Here is a 15,135-nt window from a genome sequence, read left to right as displayed (position 1 = left end):
AGTGGGTCTCCTAGACTATCTGCAGGTATATGTTTGTGTACAACATTTCTCTCAGTTGAGGTGGAATCACAATGTAATGCTGTTTTGATTCGTGCTCTGTGTTTAGAATGTCACCTTAAGTGACTTTTCATGGCTGTAACTTTTCATTGTATAGATGTCCTGTTACGTTACCTTATTATTGATGTCATGAGTTTTGTTCTCCGTTTGTTTTACAGGTAGAGGACAAAGAAAGTATAAACAATTTAGACACTTTATCACCTGACTTCACTGTATTACAGGTAAGTTGTATGTCTCAATAATTTTAGAATCAAAGGTTAGACTACAGTTTTTGGAGACTACTGCCGATATCATACGGCAGTCCCAACTAAAAGTCACCGGAAGGTCTGTTTCCTTTTTTGGCCTCTGAAGAGGGGGCTTTGCTTTCAACTTTCCCCGAATAAAATGTGTTAGTAAAAAGGGCTTGTCATCTTGGCTCCCCCACCAGCACTGTGGATCCGTGCAGTTAAGACCCAGGCCATTTGGGAGACTCTTGTTAATATGATGGCTAGGAGGACAGCCTGTGGGATCTGTCCTGGAGGGCCTCCTCTGCAACAGGAATACTCTTAGGTGAGAAATGAGACTGCAAGGGGAGGCACCCCTCCCCAGGAGAGATGAATGGGGCTCAGATGAAGGTGCAGGAGGGTGAGGAAGGCCCAACACTGACATCACAGCTGGGAAAGGTGGATTCTCAGGGTTTCTGGTTCTCCGTTTGGAAACTTCTTCTCAGAAAGATTTCTCTTGATGACTATAGCATCTTGGCTATCTGACTGCCACCTGTGTAAAAGTTAAATGTTAGATGAGAACAAATGAGATGTGCACTGACTTTCAGGTGTAGTTTGCATAAATGTGGATCTTGAGTTTCCTTTTACTTTTTCTGTCAGCCTTTGTAGGTATAAACTGTTGGAATAAACCTGAGGATCTGATTTCCAGGAGAAAGTTTTGTGAGGAAACGTAAATATAGTCAGCTTATTCCAGTCCTTGTTTTTTGTTTAAATAATGTCACCTGTGCTGATTAATTGGAAACTATCTTTCAGACAAGATCTTCATTCACTTCTGCCAGGCGGGGGCCAGGTGTGTTATTAGTGATCCAGAAGCCAGCCTCAAGGAGGGTGCAAATGTCAAGAAATCTTGGTAAAACCCGGTTGATGTCTCTCCAGAGTTGATGTCTCCTCAACTGACACAACCTGGCTCAGGAAGGAAAGGAGGAGTGGGGCTTGTCATTTTCTTGAATGTCTCCTCAGTTCAGAGACTCCTGTGTATATTGTCTGATCGGAACAATACACATAGCCCCTCTCAGAGACAATGGGAATGTATACATTTCCGTCTAGGGAAAGTTAAGAGAATCATTCTGCCTTAAATGGTTGTTTCCTTCAGTGTAGAATCTTTAATTCCCAGCATGAAATGGAAAAAAAAATTGATTACAAATGAAACTGTTATGAAAATGGCCCATTTCCTAGGGCTCCCAAGAATGGCAGGTCAGTGCCCAATGGACTGTGCAAACCATTCATGTGCATGTAACTTGTGCTGCCTCAGATGCATGAGGAGAAAGGTTGGTTGCCACCCTCCCTGTGTAAACAGAACGATAGGTAGAGGCCTAACTGATACAGACTCAATTCTCACACTCATTGCTCAGATCTTGGCTCTGCTGTGTGTCCTTGAGTGAATTTGTCAACCGCAGTGTGCCTGGCTCCTAATCTGGGAAAAGAAGGATGATACTAATAGAACCATCCTGCTAGGGCTGTGTGGTGATTGGTTAATATGTGTATCTAAGGTGGAATTTCTGCCTGGAACCTAGACAGTGCTTAGCAATGTGTGCTAGAGTTCCAGAGTATTGTCACTTATGCAGAGGGAATGTAGGTTCCAGGAACCACATTCTACACTGAGAGAAAATTCCTTCCTGTAGTTGGGCAGCCTCTCTGTGAGGAGGTGGTTCATGCACTAAATGCTGAGGCACGTGTAGGACTTGGCCTGCTTTGGAAAGAGGTGCAGATGAGCCTGTTTAGCAGGGAGGTGGAATAGGGGTAGTAAAACCAAACTCAGTTGGTGAGGAGTAGCAATGGTGTGACTTCACAGGGGTTCCTGGGGGTTGTTGAGGAATTGGAGCTAGCCTGGTGGTGGGTGGTTGGAAGAGATCAGGAGGCATGTGTGGTACTGTAGGGCTCTGACTGACCAAGTGAGCAGGGATGGTAAGACCACTGTGCAAAGTAAGAACAGGGGTCAAGCCACCTGTGCCTTCTTTCCCTCCCTCATTTGAGTTTTTGGAAACAAATGCTATGTTAATTATGTGAAAAACGATTTCCTAATATGTGTCAGGCATTCTTTTAGAAACTCAATATAGAAAAAATGAAAGCACGATTCTCTAGGCATATGTTAGAAGGACAGACAAGCATGTGATGGGTTCATCACCATTAAACATGATACTGTTGCCAGGTGCTGGGAAGTGCAGAAGCAAATGAGAGTAATGATGAACAGCAATCCCCCTGAGATCAGCCTAGGACGTGGGGCCTGGGGCTAAGGTGGATGAAGTAGGGTGGCAGCTCTCCTGTAGGCTCTTGCCTGGTAAAAGCAGGTTCCTCCACCTGTTGCATTTGTGAGGCTCCTTGTCTGTGTTTTTAAAAATTCCCTTCTTAAGTTACTACACTTGAGGGTATGAATAAATTCTAGGTTTCGTCAATCTGACACAATTTGATTTATGTTTTTTGTTGCAGGAAATTGAAGAACCGTCCTTGGAGCCAGGTACTGTTAAATGAAAAACTTAGCATCAGGGTTTAGAGTCATTCTAACTATCCACCTTCTCTAATTTGGAATCTTTAATTTTAAAAAGTTACCTTACTGTAGTACACATTGTTTTAAAGGTTTACGATCCAGAACATACCAGGATCATAGAGATTGGAAACCCAGCCATTATCACCAGATCTGTGAAAGTGGCTGATTTCTCATTTTGTAAAGCGTATTGGGTGAGACGAGTCTATCTCATGCCTTTTTAAATGAACACAGCACTTAAACAGATATAGAGAGTTTGGATGCCTCTCAAAGCCAATACATCTGTACCCCACAAAGCAGATCTTGTGATATTGGGCAGTGTGTTAATTTTGTGGTTTTTAATTCAGGCAGTGCGGGCAGTGGTAGGGAGATAACATTTTAAAGCATTGAGACATAACTGGATTCCAGAAGAAGAAAAGGTTTCTTCATGAGAATTCCAAACAAATACTATTCACTTTCTGGACTACAAATATCTCAGAGCACCGATGGAAGAGATTCTGGTTTTCATGTCGGACTGTTCTGTTAAAAGAAATTCAAAGAAATTTGGAAATTGAGCTCTGTTCAGTGAATGGTGATACATTGAGTTAAGCAACTTGGACTTTGGAAGCTAAATTTGGAAGAGGCATATATACACGCCGACAGAATGAAGACTGTCAAGAATCAGCCAGAAGGTGTTGGGGGTTAAATAAGTCTCTGGGATGCATTTCTCTTCCATGTAGCATAGAGGCTTACTCTATAGTCGGTCGGAGTGCAGGTAGTGTAACCAGTGTTAAGTGTGTGTACCCGCGGGTTTTCCAATCTCTGTGTAGCTAGCAGTTCTCTTCGTGTTAGTGTGGCCGCCGTGCCAGTTCCGCATTTGTGATTGCTTTATTTCCCTGGTAATTAAACCTTGTGCCATTCTATTCCTGTTAAATCCGTAGAAAATGAGAAAATACTCGACATTTTGGGGGAAACTTGTAAATCTGAGCCAGTAAAAGAAGAAGGTTCCGAGCTGGAGCAGCCATTTGCACAGGAAACAAGTAGCGTGGGGCCAGACAGAAAACTTGCGGAGGAAGAGGACCTTTTGACAGCGCCCATCCGGAGGAGGGTGATTTAGATTTGGCCAACGAGTCAACAGCACACGCTCAGTCGAGCAAGGCAGACACCCTGTTAGCGGTAGTGAAAAGGGAGCCCGTGGAGCAGACAGGCGATGACGAGAGGATGGACTGTGAGCCTGTAGGGCTAGAGAAGCCAATTGAGCAGAGTAGTAAAGCCTCAGAGCACACGGAAGCCTGTAGCGAGGAGGCCGCGGAAGCGCCCCCGGAAGCCTCAAGCCCGGACCCCGGGGATAGCAAAGAAGACGTGAAGAAGTTTGCTTTTGAAGCTTGTAATGAAGTCCCTCCGGCTCCTAAAGAGTCCTCAGCCAGTGAGGGCGCTGATCAGAAAATGAGGTTTGTTTTTCTCAGTTTTAGACCAGACGCTATCTCCTTTTCATTGGTCGTTTAATGACACACATGAGCTGTTTTTCTGCAATTGGCCAGCCAGACTGATGCAATTGTAGTTTACCTCTAAAGAATGTTTGATTTCTCTTTGTTTATTTTAAGCTGATTACATAATCTTTTTTCTTTTCTCAACCTATCATGGTTGTTTTCTTTAATTCTTCCTAATTATCTTTAGCCCAGCAGAATTAATTAACTCCTGTGGGTCTGAAATCTTATGGTTAGGTCAGATTTCCAATACACGTTTGTAGGGGTATCATTTTTTTCAGAACTAAATTTCGGGTAGGTATGCAACCTCAGCACATATTTTATAATTTTGAGTTAGTTTCCTCTCTGCGTCTTCCTTCTGGAGTGACATTGTCTTTTGTCTCTAGTTCTGTCGAAGATGACTCGGATACAAAAAAGCTTTCCAAAGAGGAGAAGGGTAAGTCAGCAGGGTGGCACCCCTGGGAGCGATGGTTCTAGTTGGCTCTAGCCATCACACACCCATTTCTACCTCACCGGCCTGTGAGCCTGTCTCAAAGCCTTTCTCCACTCTAGCCACCTGCTTCCTCACCCTGCGGGTTCTGGGTTGCAGGGCGGAACTGTCACTTCAATTTGATTTGGACACTTGACTTTGCCATAGTCCTTTCAGCTCCTCCATCCAGACTTTCCCTCTGATTTGTGACCTTCTTGGACACAGTGACACATGCAGATGAGAAAATGCTTTTGAGTTTTCAGATACTGGGGTTTGGTGGGTCCCTGGTATGCAGATTTATCAACACCAGAGCCCTTTATTAATTTGCTGATTGAGAAGTAGTTTTGCTGGCTGCTCCAGACGCATCCTTAATCGGTGTTCAAAGAAGGCCAGAAACTGGGGAGAGGATGTATCTCAGACTCCACAGTGACAGCTCCTGTCTTATGTTCCAAAGTCACCTGACTGAGATGGGTGATACCATCTGGTAGCTGATGGCTACCCCAGCCACAGGCCCAGTGGGTCCTGACAAGTCGTAGAAAGGGACATTGCCATCAGTTCTGTCCAGCCCGTGGGCAGCTCTAGAACTCATGTCAGGACAGCAGGCCGGCCTCCAGCCCCAGCCTTCTCTGTACTGCTGGCCTCTAGAGCAAGTAGGGAGTATCTGGTTTAGAATGACTCTAAGATACTTAAGACTCAGGATTTTGTCTGCATCTTGTTTTTGACCTGAACCTGGTGGTGCAGAGGTTAAAGCATCTGCCTGCAATGTGGGAGACCTGGGTTTGATCCCTGGGTCAGGACAATCCCCTGGAGAAGGAAATGGCAACCCACTCCAGTATTCTTGCCTGGAGAATCCCATGGACGGAGGAGCTTGGTGGGCTATAGTCCATGGGTCGCAAAGAGTCAGAGATGACTGAGCGACTTCACTTTCAGTTTTCTTTTAAAATAGGTCGTAGCAGTTGTGGAAGGAATTTCTGGGTTAGTGGACTTTCTTCTACCACCAGAGCTGCAGATTTGAAGAATCTTTTCAGCAAATATGGGAAGGTAAGACCAGGGGAGGAGGCTGTGAGCTCATGCAGTATGGCCTCTGTGGCAGATCCTTGTCCCTGGTAATGAGAACTTGGAACACCTTGCGGTTCTTTGAACTCGCAGGTGTGTAGGCCTGTGGTGGGTCCACCCCTACTCAAAGAGATGTGAGGCCAGCGGGAGTTCCCAGAGCCCACATCCACTTTGTATTTCTCATGCTTCCCTGGCCCCCAAGCCACCAAGTGGTTTGATAGTTTCCTGAGTCCGTTTCTCTGGCTTCCAGCCTTAAATCCAGGGAGGGAAGATTGTGGCGTGGGGAGTTCTGGGCAGAGGTACAGTCTGCATTCTTCTGAGATGGTGGTGATTACAGAACACTGTGAAGCTGTAGAGAAATTTTATGAACAAGGCCTGTGGACCCTACCCCTATGGACAGGCTTAGGCCCCAGCTCTGCCACACCAGGACAAGTTGCTGGTCCCATCGGAGCCTCATTTCCATACGTGGGGCTCACAGAGTTGCAGGAGCGCTGTCTTTGCTCCCTGTTTTCACCCCATCCTGGCTACCTCTGCCTGTGTCTATTCTGCCACACCTGCTTGTCTGCCTCTCTCCGTTGGCATGAAAAGGGTGGGCATGATGCCCAGGTGGCCAGCCCCCCCAACACACACACACATACATATTGAGTGCTGCCTTTCCTTCCTCCTTTTTCCACCTCCTCCTTCCTTCCAGTGCTTCTTGGACTCTTCTGCAGATAAGCTGCTGCATCCTAACCTCAATCAGTTTTTGACAAGTCAGACTTAGCACAGGCCTTGGGGCTTCATTCCCAGGATTAAAAAATGATAATGGAGAAAACCAACATCGTTTACCTTGGCTGTTTATGCTGAGGAACTAACAAGGAAAACTAAACTTGACTTAAAACTTAAAATTAAACTTGCTTCTTATAGACACTCATGAAACCCTGGCCTCTGTAACTCCGTAGGGCCCATCTCTTGATTCTGCAGTGGCCATCAGAGCAGACATCTGCTCTCTGCAAGGAAGTTTCCGTCTGGAACCTGCAGTGTCTTGGGTATACTGCAGGTTTATTGCAGCTTGAATAGGGCACCAGGCCCCTTGGAAGCATTCCTTTGGGGCTAAAACTCCATGTGGCAAAATGAAGACGAATACCAGCCACTGCTCCTAGCTTCAGTGGGACCTCTTCTGAGCTGTGGGCCTGCTGCCATTAAAGGGTGTCCCCAGCATTAGCTTGCTGCTTGATTGGGCCAGTTAACTTGCATCTAGCATGTACATCTAGCATCTAGGATGTATCTGTAGCACCTTAAACATCTCCTTAAATTTTGTTTTGTGAGTAGGGTGGGCTCTGCATTCCAGAGTACTCTTTGTAAACCTGTCCTGTGTCCCTCTCCTTCTGTAGGTGTGTCTTCCTACTTCACTGTCCACCTGACTGACTGCATATTCAGAAACATTCCTTTCAAGGTGTACATTATTAACGGAATTCTGACAGGACACGACCTTCAGCTTCACTCCTCTCTCCACCTTGCTGTCATCTTCGTTCTCTAGAGAAACAGCCAGGATGGAGTAGGAGCACTCAGGCCACAGCATTACCCTCCCCAGCCTTTATGTACCACGTTCTCCACCTGTTCTCATTGTCTCTGAGGAGTGGGGTGAACTAGCAGGAACCACAGTTGGGGTCTGTGTGGGGTCTTTGTGTTTGAGATGTACATGTGTGTTTTCCTTCAAGGTGGTGGGCGCCAAAGTTGTGACCAATGCCCGGAGTCCTGGTGCACGCTGCTACGGCTTCGTTACCATGTCCACAGTGGAAGAGGCCACAAAATGCATCAACAACCTGCACAAAACAGAGCTCCATGGGAAGATGATCTCAGTAGAAAAAGTAAGGGGCCATTTTCTTCCTGGGATGTGACCATGTTACAAAATCAGTTAATACTCCCAACTGATTCTTTTTTACCTGATTCTCTTTCCCAGGTGATAAATGAACCTGCTGGGAAGAAAACTTCTGAGAGAAGAGAAGGGGAGACGAAAAAAGAAAAATCCAGCAGTACTGACAGGTATGAGTCTTCTCGAGGGGATTATGGCCAAGATGACCTTTCTCTTGATGTCTTGTTCCTCACTTTTCCATGGGTGGGAAAGGCTGTGAGGCTTTCACCCCCTTGCCTTCTGTGCACTTGCTGGAGGATTTTCCCGCCAGTCCTCAGAGGTGTCTCAAGTTCCTCTCCTAGGCTGCATGTTCTCCGTCCTGTGGATGCCTCCGAGGCAGCCCCATCCTCACTCGGTGCTCACTGCGGGAGTCTTCGCTGGGTTGTTCCCTCAGTGTTTCATCTCACACATATCTGTATCTGCATGCCATTTATAGATCTGCCAACCTCAAGAGGGAAGAGAAGGCTGACAGGAAAGATGACGCTAAAAAGGGTGAAGACGGGAGTGGAGAGAAGAGTGAAGACCAGGACGATCAGAAACCTGGCTCTTCGGAGCGCTCTCGAGCCACAAAGTCAGGTAGCTGACCAGTGGGTGTGAGATTGCACCCTGGCTTCTGTTCCTGGCTGGTGTGGTTAATGGGCAACACAAACTACATTTGTTTTCCTTGAAGTTGAGTACTTTTCCCTCAGTACGAGGTGTCCCTTCTTACCTGACTCCTCTCTTCCTACAGGAAGCCGAGGAACTGAGCGGACTGTGGTGATGGATAAATCTAAAGGTGTGCCTGTTATCAGTGTCAAAACGTTGGGATCCAAAGAGCGAGTGAGTATTCTTTCCCTGCCTGGGTTATTTATTTCCTTTGACAGTTCTCTGTGTGTTTTAGGGGATTCGTGAGCTTAATTTGAGAAAAGCTTGTCAGTCTTCTGAAAATGGAAGGGTTTTTTGAACTTTAAAATTGAGAAAGTTTAAAGGCTTTCCTTCATAGTTTTGGTAAGAATTACTGCCCTTTTTAAAACAAACAAAAAAAACCTTTCGAAATTCATTTATGGGTGTGATTGGCTTTATTTGCCTGCATCTGGGCACAGAAGTCCATGTTCGTTGCTGGCCTCAGGTTTCAGCAGCTCTCCATTGTGCATTTGTAACCCACACTTGGCAGAGCCGGCCTTCCGGCTGCCTCTGCCCAGTCTCCATTTTACTCATTCTGTGCATTGTCTCCGTGCAGACGCTCCATAGAGCCACAGAATCCACAGAGTGCCCACCTTAGGCTCTTACCACTTCACTCTGCCTGCTGTTTTAGGGTCACGGGCAGCTCTGGATGTTCATAATTCAACTCTTGACAGCCTTACAACTAGGATGGATGTGGGCCCAGGTCCCCAAGACTGCCCACATTTCCAGGGCCACTCAGGGTCCCACTGGGCCCAGCACATAGTTGTAGTTAACACCTAAGGTTGGCTCCAGTGATGCAGGGAGGTCACACAGCCAGGCAGGTGGGGAAAGCCCCAGAGTCTGGAGGGAACTCTCCTGGCTCCCTGTGGTCTCCTTCCCGCAAAGCTCCCCAAGCAGGGACCGTGCAGCAGCACAAGTCATGCTTCTGCCCAGGGAGCCCCGTTAACAGCCTCAGTTCCCAGGCTTACTGGGGCTGGTCACATACGTACCCTCTCCTGACTCCCAGAAGGAAAACAGTTGTTCAGCACAAACCATCGTTTGCGTGGTCAGGGCACAGTGAGCCACCTTTGCCAGTGTACTGTTGACTAGGGTACTCTGAATGCCAAGGTTCCCACCACTAGCCTCAGGCCTGCCATGTTAACCTGTGCTGGCCAGATGACCAGCCATTTAAGCTCATGAATGTTATGGACCAGTTACAAGCTGAGAGTTCTGTTATGGCATTTCATTATTGCACTGTTCTACCACTGTTTTACTGTGTCAGTGTTTTCCCCCTTGTTGTTCTTTTTTTCCTAAGTCATGTCTGACTGTTTGGGACATCATGGGTTGTATCCCACCAGGCTCCTGTGTCCATGGGATTCTCCAGGCAAGAATACTGGAGTGGGGTGCCATTTCCTTTCCAGGGGACCTTCCCGACCCGGGGATGGAATCTACGTCTACTGCATTGGCAGGCAGTTTACCACTGAGACACCTGGGAAGCTGCATTTCCACCCAGGTCTCCTGAATTGCAGGCAAATTCTTTACCTACTTTATAATAAATGATGTAAAGTGGCAAAATGGAAATGTACATTCAAGGGCTAAGAAGGACCTCAAAAATGAATGCACTCAGCAGTCCTTAGACATGACAGTAGTGGCCTCCTCAATTGGGCATCACTGCGTGTTTAATATTAAAAAATGTGTTTTGAATGGAAAAGACAAAGTGAAAGGAAGTTTGTTTTTAATTTATGGATTGTTTCTGAGAAAATCCTGTTTTGTGTGTTGACTACTGAAAGTACTCGATGGGTCCCACTTTAGAATTAAATGGTAATTAGTCTGTGACTCTGGATTTTAGTGAGCCAAGGTGAGGTTCTCTGGAGAGAACACAGTGTTAACCTGGTGGTTTCATTCACTCTTCAGCTTCATTTCTGATCTTGTATGCTTAGGCCAGGACACATTTGACTTCTTCCTACCTTAACTATTCAATGCTTCTTGGTAAACCAGGTGTCCAAGAGTCAGGATCGAAAATCGGGCAGCATAGAAAAGCAGTCTGTTGGTTCCTTTGATAAAGTCAAAGAATCGAAGAAGTCTAGAGAATCAGAGCCATGCAGGTGAGTCAGGATCTAGGAATGATGGCTGGTTTGGGTGTTGCCCTAGACTGGTGATAACTGTATCCTGGGAGGATTTTTTTCAAGTCCTGGAGGGTGGAATGTTGCTTTAAACCTTTGCTCCTTGGCTTTATCTTCACAGACGTCCTGTGCACTGGCTTTCTTCCTGTGACTTTTTTTCAAACTATCTTCTCAGGTAGATATTCTCAAGATTCTGGGAGGTAGCAATGACAAGGAGATGGAATGCCTCCCTGGAGCTAATTAACACAACATACCAAGTTTGCTGCAGAACCCGTCAATAGGGAAAAACAGTGGCACAGACCCAGTTAGAAAACTGAGAGGTCCCACCCTTCAATAAGCCCAATACAAGATCCTCATAAGTTAAAAAAACTAAACAGAAATCGTATCAATTATATTGAGCAACAGTTAACGTTTTCTGTCAAAAAAAATTAAAACCATTAGTAAAAATTCTAGTAAAAGAAGAGTGAGAAAGGGGGCATGATACAGAATTTTCTCTTGAACAAGCAAAGGCAACAAGCAAAGAAAAAATGCTGTTTTGTTAAAGAAACTGGCAAATAGTTCACTAGAAATGATGTAATTGGCAAATAGATCAGGGTGCATGTGGGGACTTAATGTGATAAAAGTGACATTTTCCATAGTGAGACAAGGACAGTCTCTCCCCAGAATGGCTTCAGGTCATGTGGCTGGCTTACATCACTGACACAGTGTCAACATAAACTGCTGGCTGCGCACAAAATTAAAGCTATCCACATGACGAAAAAGTAAGTGAATTTATGAACTTGAGCTTTTGAAAGGACTGACAGCTTATAATGGTGGAGACTAAATTTAAATTTCACTTCAGTGCACTGAGAGACCAAAGAGAAGGTCCAGAGATGTGTGACAGATGGGAGTAAAGATGATTTGAAATAAATAAGCAGAAATTAATCTGATAGCAAGAATGACAGAAGGGGCTTTTCAGCCTTACCAGGGATCAGGAACATGCAGGTGAAAAGTGCGGTGAGACTGGTTTTCCACCTGTGGGTTTAATGGGAATTACAGTAGGGGAGACAGTGCTTGTGATGGTGGGAGAGGCATGTCCAGGAGCACGACAGCCTGGAGAGTGTCCCAGACCTAGGAGCACCACAGCCCCCCAACCTGAACCTGTGTGGAAGACACTGGGGGCGGAGCAGCCATGTCCCTGAGGCTAGGAAACAGCCAGAAAGCTGACATCTGCAAGTAGTCATGTGGACCCCCACATGTGCCGCCCCACTCAACGGGCTCCTTCCCAAAAGCATAGTGCACCTGAACAGATGGTGATGTATGGGGTTCAGGCCATGGTACCTGAAGCAAGTCAGCCACATAATAAAGCAAGGAAGTATTAGACATTCCTGCTGGTACAATTCTGCATCTGTAAACACAAAAAAGAGGATGAACAGATCACCTGGCAGCTGTGCACAGTCAGGAGAACTGTGATGGGCACCATCAGTGTCACCTGCAAAAGGACTCAAATGTCCCTCGCCTGAAGGGGGTCCCGCACACCCTGCCTCCACCAGCGGTTGGCCATTGCTTGTTGCCACGTGTACCAGCACCCCCCCACCCCGGTCCCGATCCCACTCAGGGGCGCTGCCCGCAGTGCTGCAGCTCATGGGCCCTTGCAGCCTCTACTCTTCGCCTGCAGGGTGCGAGAGCTCGGTGATCGAGAGCAGTACGCACAGGCAGAGCTGGAGCGGCAGGAGCACGAGGAGCTGCTATTCGCCCGTGAGAGGCTGGCTTTCCAGAGACGCCTCCTGGAGAGGGAGCGCATGGAGCGGGAGCGGCTGGAGCGCAAGCGCATGCGCGTGGAGCTCCTGCGGCGGCGCCAGCAAGAACTACACTATGAGCAGGAGCGGAGGCCCTATGACGACGGGCGGTAAGCCACACTGCACCTCGCTGCCGCCTCTTAGGTGTCCCGTGGCATTTAGAACTGTGCCTTGCTCCTCAGAGCCTTGTTAACACGGGCTTTTTATTTAAAAAGCACGAGTATTTGCTACAGCTCAACTTGATACTCTGTACTTTATTTGGAAACCTGAGATGGTTTGAGGTTGATGGAGAAATGGTGAAAGTTGTGCCTATTAAATCATTAGGTTCTAGTCCCAGTACAGGCTGTCCCCCCAGCCCCCCCGAAGAAGTTCAGACCCCCACAGGAGCACATAACACAGGGTGCTGGTCAGGTGATCAGGGACCAAAATGTACCTCCTGGGCATACTTTGAAATCATTGCAGTGATTTGTGTTGGTTCATTCTATTAATGAGGTTGATTTTAATTCCCCAGACATATTGTTGTGACATACAAATACTAAAACACTAACCACCAGTGAAAGGCCTGTTTCAGACCTTGCTGTGAGGAGTTTGGGGCAATAATCCTAGGATTGATCCTATGAGAGCTTTTCCACATGTATGGTGACTTGGGGGAGACTGCATGGTGTGTTTGTTCATTTTAATCTGTCCCTGTGTAATATAACATTGAGACTTCTGTAAAGGATTTTTAAGATGTCTTAGGATTTTTGTGCATTTTACAAAATATCAATGGGAGTTTGTTAAGATCATAGACTGTTTTTGAACAGGTACTTCTCAAATGCTACTAGTCCTCTGCACTGGGTGTTTCCTGGGTCAGGTCTGCATGGGGCAACTGACCTAGTAGATTGGCTGACGCTTGTGGCTGTGAGCAGTTCCCAGAGGGGATCTGACACCCACTTCTCTGATCCCCTTCTGTAAGGAGACCTGAACTTCTCTGTGGGGAACTTGGGCATATTGGGTAAGAGACTAGAGCCCTTCAGTCACATCCCATATCACCCTTCCAGGCACTCGCAACTCAAGTGGCAGAGAATGGCTTCTAGGGACATAGTTCTCGTTCTGTGAAGTGATGGGGCAGTTGGACAGTTGAGGGTTTAGTTTAGCAGCTTCCACAGAGGTCGTCCACTAGGAGGGGGAAATGCACGTCCTTTCTTGCTTCCCCTCTAGGCGAGATGATGTTTACTGGCCAGAAGCTAAGCGGGCAGCCCTGGATGAGCGCTACCATTCTGACTTCGACCACCAGGACTGCTTCCACAACTTTGATCACAGGGACCAGAGCTGCTACCCTGATCACTCAGTTGACAGGTCAGCCACTGACCCTGCCCACCTGATGCATGTCTTTGTCCTGGTTCATTCTCTCTTTTTTAATCCTGGACCATTTTCAAAGTCTTTATTGAATTTTTTCAATATTTACCTTTTGTTTTTTTTGGTCTTGAGGTATGTGGGTGTTAGCTTCCCAACCAAGGAACCCCCCCCCCCCCTTCATTAGAAGGTTAAGCCTTGACTACCCGACTAAAGGGACATTCCAGTCCTAGCTCATTCTTTTTTTGGTCCAAGCTGAATCTTAACGACGAAAAACTCCAGCGGCCCTCCTGGGTTCTAGGCTTCTAGGTTGCACGCCCACTCGAACCAGCAGTTTGTGAATTACCTGGGTTCAACTTGGGAAATGTCTTCCATTCGGGGGTCTGCCTCCCTGTCTTTCTCCTTATGTTTCTATTTGAATTCCCTTTTTCAGGAGAGAAGGTTCAAGGTCAATCATAGAAGAAAGAGAAGAACAGGTAAGTTAGGAGCTGTGATTGTAGCCAGTACAGTCAATTCTTCAATTCTGTGTATGCCTCCTGGAAACTGAGGCCCAGGGACGGGACGGTATGTCGAAGGTCATACGGCCCTGGGAGCAGTCCTGGGGCCCCCCTACGACTACGATGGGCTTTCAGCGCTTTGAGGCCCCCGGCTGGAGAGGAGGCGCCAGGCACAGCGCGGGGCGGTGTCAGTCCTGGTCTCACAGCCCGGCCCCGCGGTCCCTGACAGTTCGGGCCGAGGAAGTTCCTCAGCCTCTGGCGCCACCCCGGGGCCCCGGGCCGCCTCACCTTCTGCAGCCGTTCTATCAGGACGCTCTTGTTGCCGCCCGTGTCCAGGTTCCGCTTCTTCAGCTCCGCCCGCAGGACGCTAAGCCGTCGCGTCCCGATTTCCGAGACGAAAGCGGCCATTCCTAAGTCGGCGGCCCCTACCAGAGTACCATCCTAGGTGTCTCGTCTCCAGCAACTACTCCCCACCGCCGGAGGCTGTAGCGGCTCTGAGCACAAAATGGCGCCGCCTGAGAGGAAAAGGCACGCCCTTCCTCCCGCCCGCTTCGCGACGCCCTGATCAAGCTTAACAGCACTGGCGCCAGGCCGCAGCCGACAGGCCGTGTGCCCGCAGTACGCATGCGTCTCGGCAGTTCGCGGCGGGAGGCCGGCGAGAAGTAGTACGCCGGCGTGCGTCCCTCCCACGGCTGCCACCGCGCATGGGCAGACGCGGCCGGGAGCGTCGAACCCGCGCCGGATACGCCTGCGCAGAAACGAGTCGCGCAGGGGCGGCCGGAGCGGTTCCCTCGCAGGCGGCGCCATTTTGTGCTGAAAGCCGAGGTAAACCCGGCCGGGTTCTGTGTGAAGTAGTCGGCGGAGCCAGGGTCCCTGGAATGGCGGAGTCTCTGTCCGGCTTAGGCGATTCTGGTGCGGCGGGCGCAGCGGCTCTGAGCTCCGCCTCGTCGGAGACCGGGACGCGGCGCCTCACCGACCTTAGGGTGATCGATCTGCGGGCGGAGCTGAAAAAACGGAACCTGGACTCGAGCGGCAACAAGAGCGCTTTGATGGAACGGCTTAGAAAGGTAGAG

At 48.1% G+C, this 15,135-nt stretch overlaps 1 protein-coding gene and 1 long non-coding RNA gene across 3 annotated transcripts in view; one reads left to right on the top strand and one right to left on the bottom strand.

Moving 5' to 3' along the window:
• Positions 1 to 15,135, top strand: part of LOC101111547 (scaffold attachment factor B1) — a 61,750-nt gene that overhangs the window by 17,663 nt on the left and 28,952 nt on the right. Inside the window, 14 exon segments of the mRNA XM_060415544.1 lie at positions 220 to 278; positions 2,748 to 2,775; positions 3,723 to 3,860; positions 3,863 to 4,232; positions 4,655 to 4,704; positions 5,684 to 5,778; positions 7,494 to 7,643; positions 7,736 to 7,818; positions 8,124 to 8,263; positions 8,418 to 8,506; positions 10,328 to 10,434; positions 12,110 to 12,340; positions 13,431 to 13,568; positions 13,999 to 14,041. Coding sequence (XP_060271527.1) covers positions 220 to 278; positions 2,748 to 2,775; positions 3,723 to 3,860; positions 3,863 to 4,232; positions 4,655 to 4,704; positions 5,684 to 5,778; positions 7,494 to 7,643; positions 7,736 to 7,818; positions 8,124 to 8,263; positions 8,418 to 8,506; positions 10,328 to 10,434; positions 12,110 to 12,340; positions 13,431 to 13,568; positions 13,999 to 14,041 — 1,721 coding nt within the window.
• On the bottom strand, positions 8,727 to 14,558 carry LOC105615222 (uncharacterized). 2 transcript variants are annotated; one of them, XR_003589370.3, is made up of 3 exons: positions 14,351 to 14,558; positions 13,912 to 13,989; positions 8,727 to 11,839 (listed from the first exon to the last, which is right to left on the bottom strand). It is a non-coding gene; the product is annotated as an uncharacterized LOC105615222 (long non-coding RNA). The 2 variants fall into 2 exon arrangements; XR_006059882.2 differs by having other exon boundaries at positions 8,727 to 13,989.

Source organism: Ovis aries, chromosome 5, assembly GCF_016772045.2.
Source record: "Ovis aries strain OAR_USU_Benz2616 breed Rambouillet chromosome 5, ARS-UI_Ramb_v3.0, whole genome shotgun sequence".
Lineage (NCBI taxonomy): Eukaryota > Metazoa > Chordata > Mammalia > Artiodactyla > Bovidae > Ovis > Ovis aries.
The sequence above is the reverse complement of the archived record's forward strand: the minus strand, read 5'-3'. Positions and strand labels throughout refer to the sequence as shown.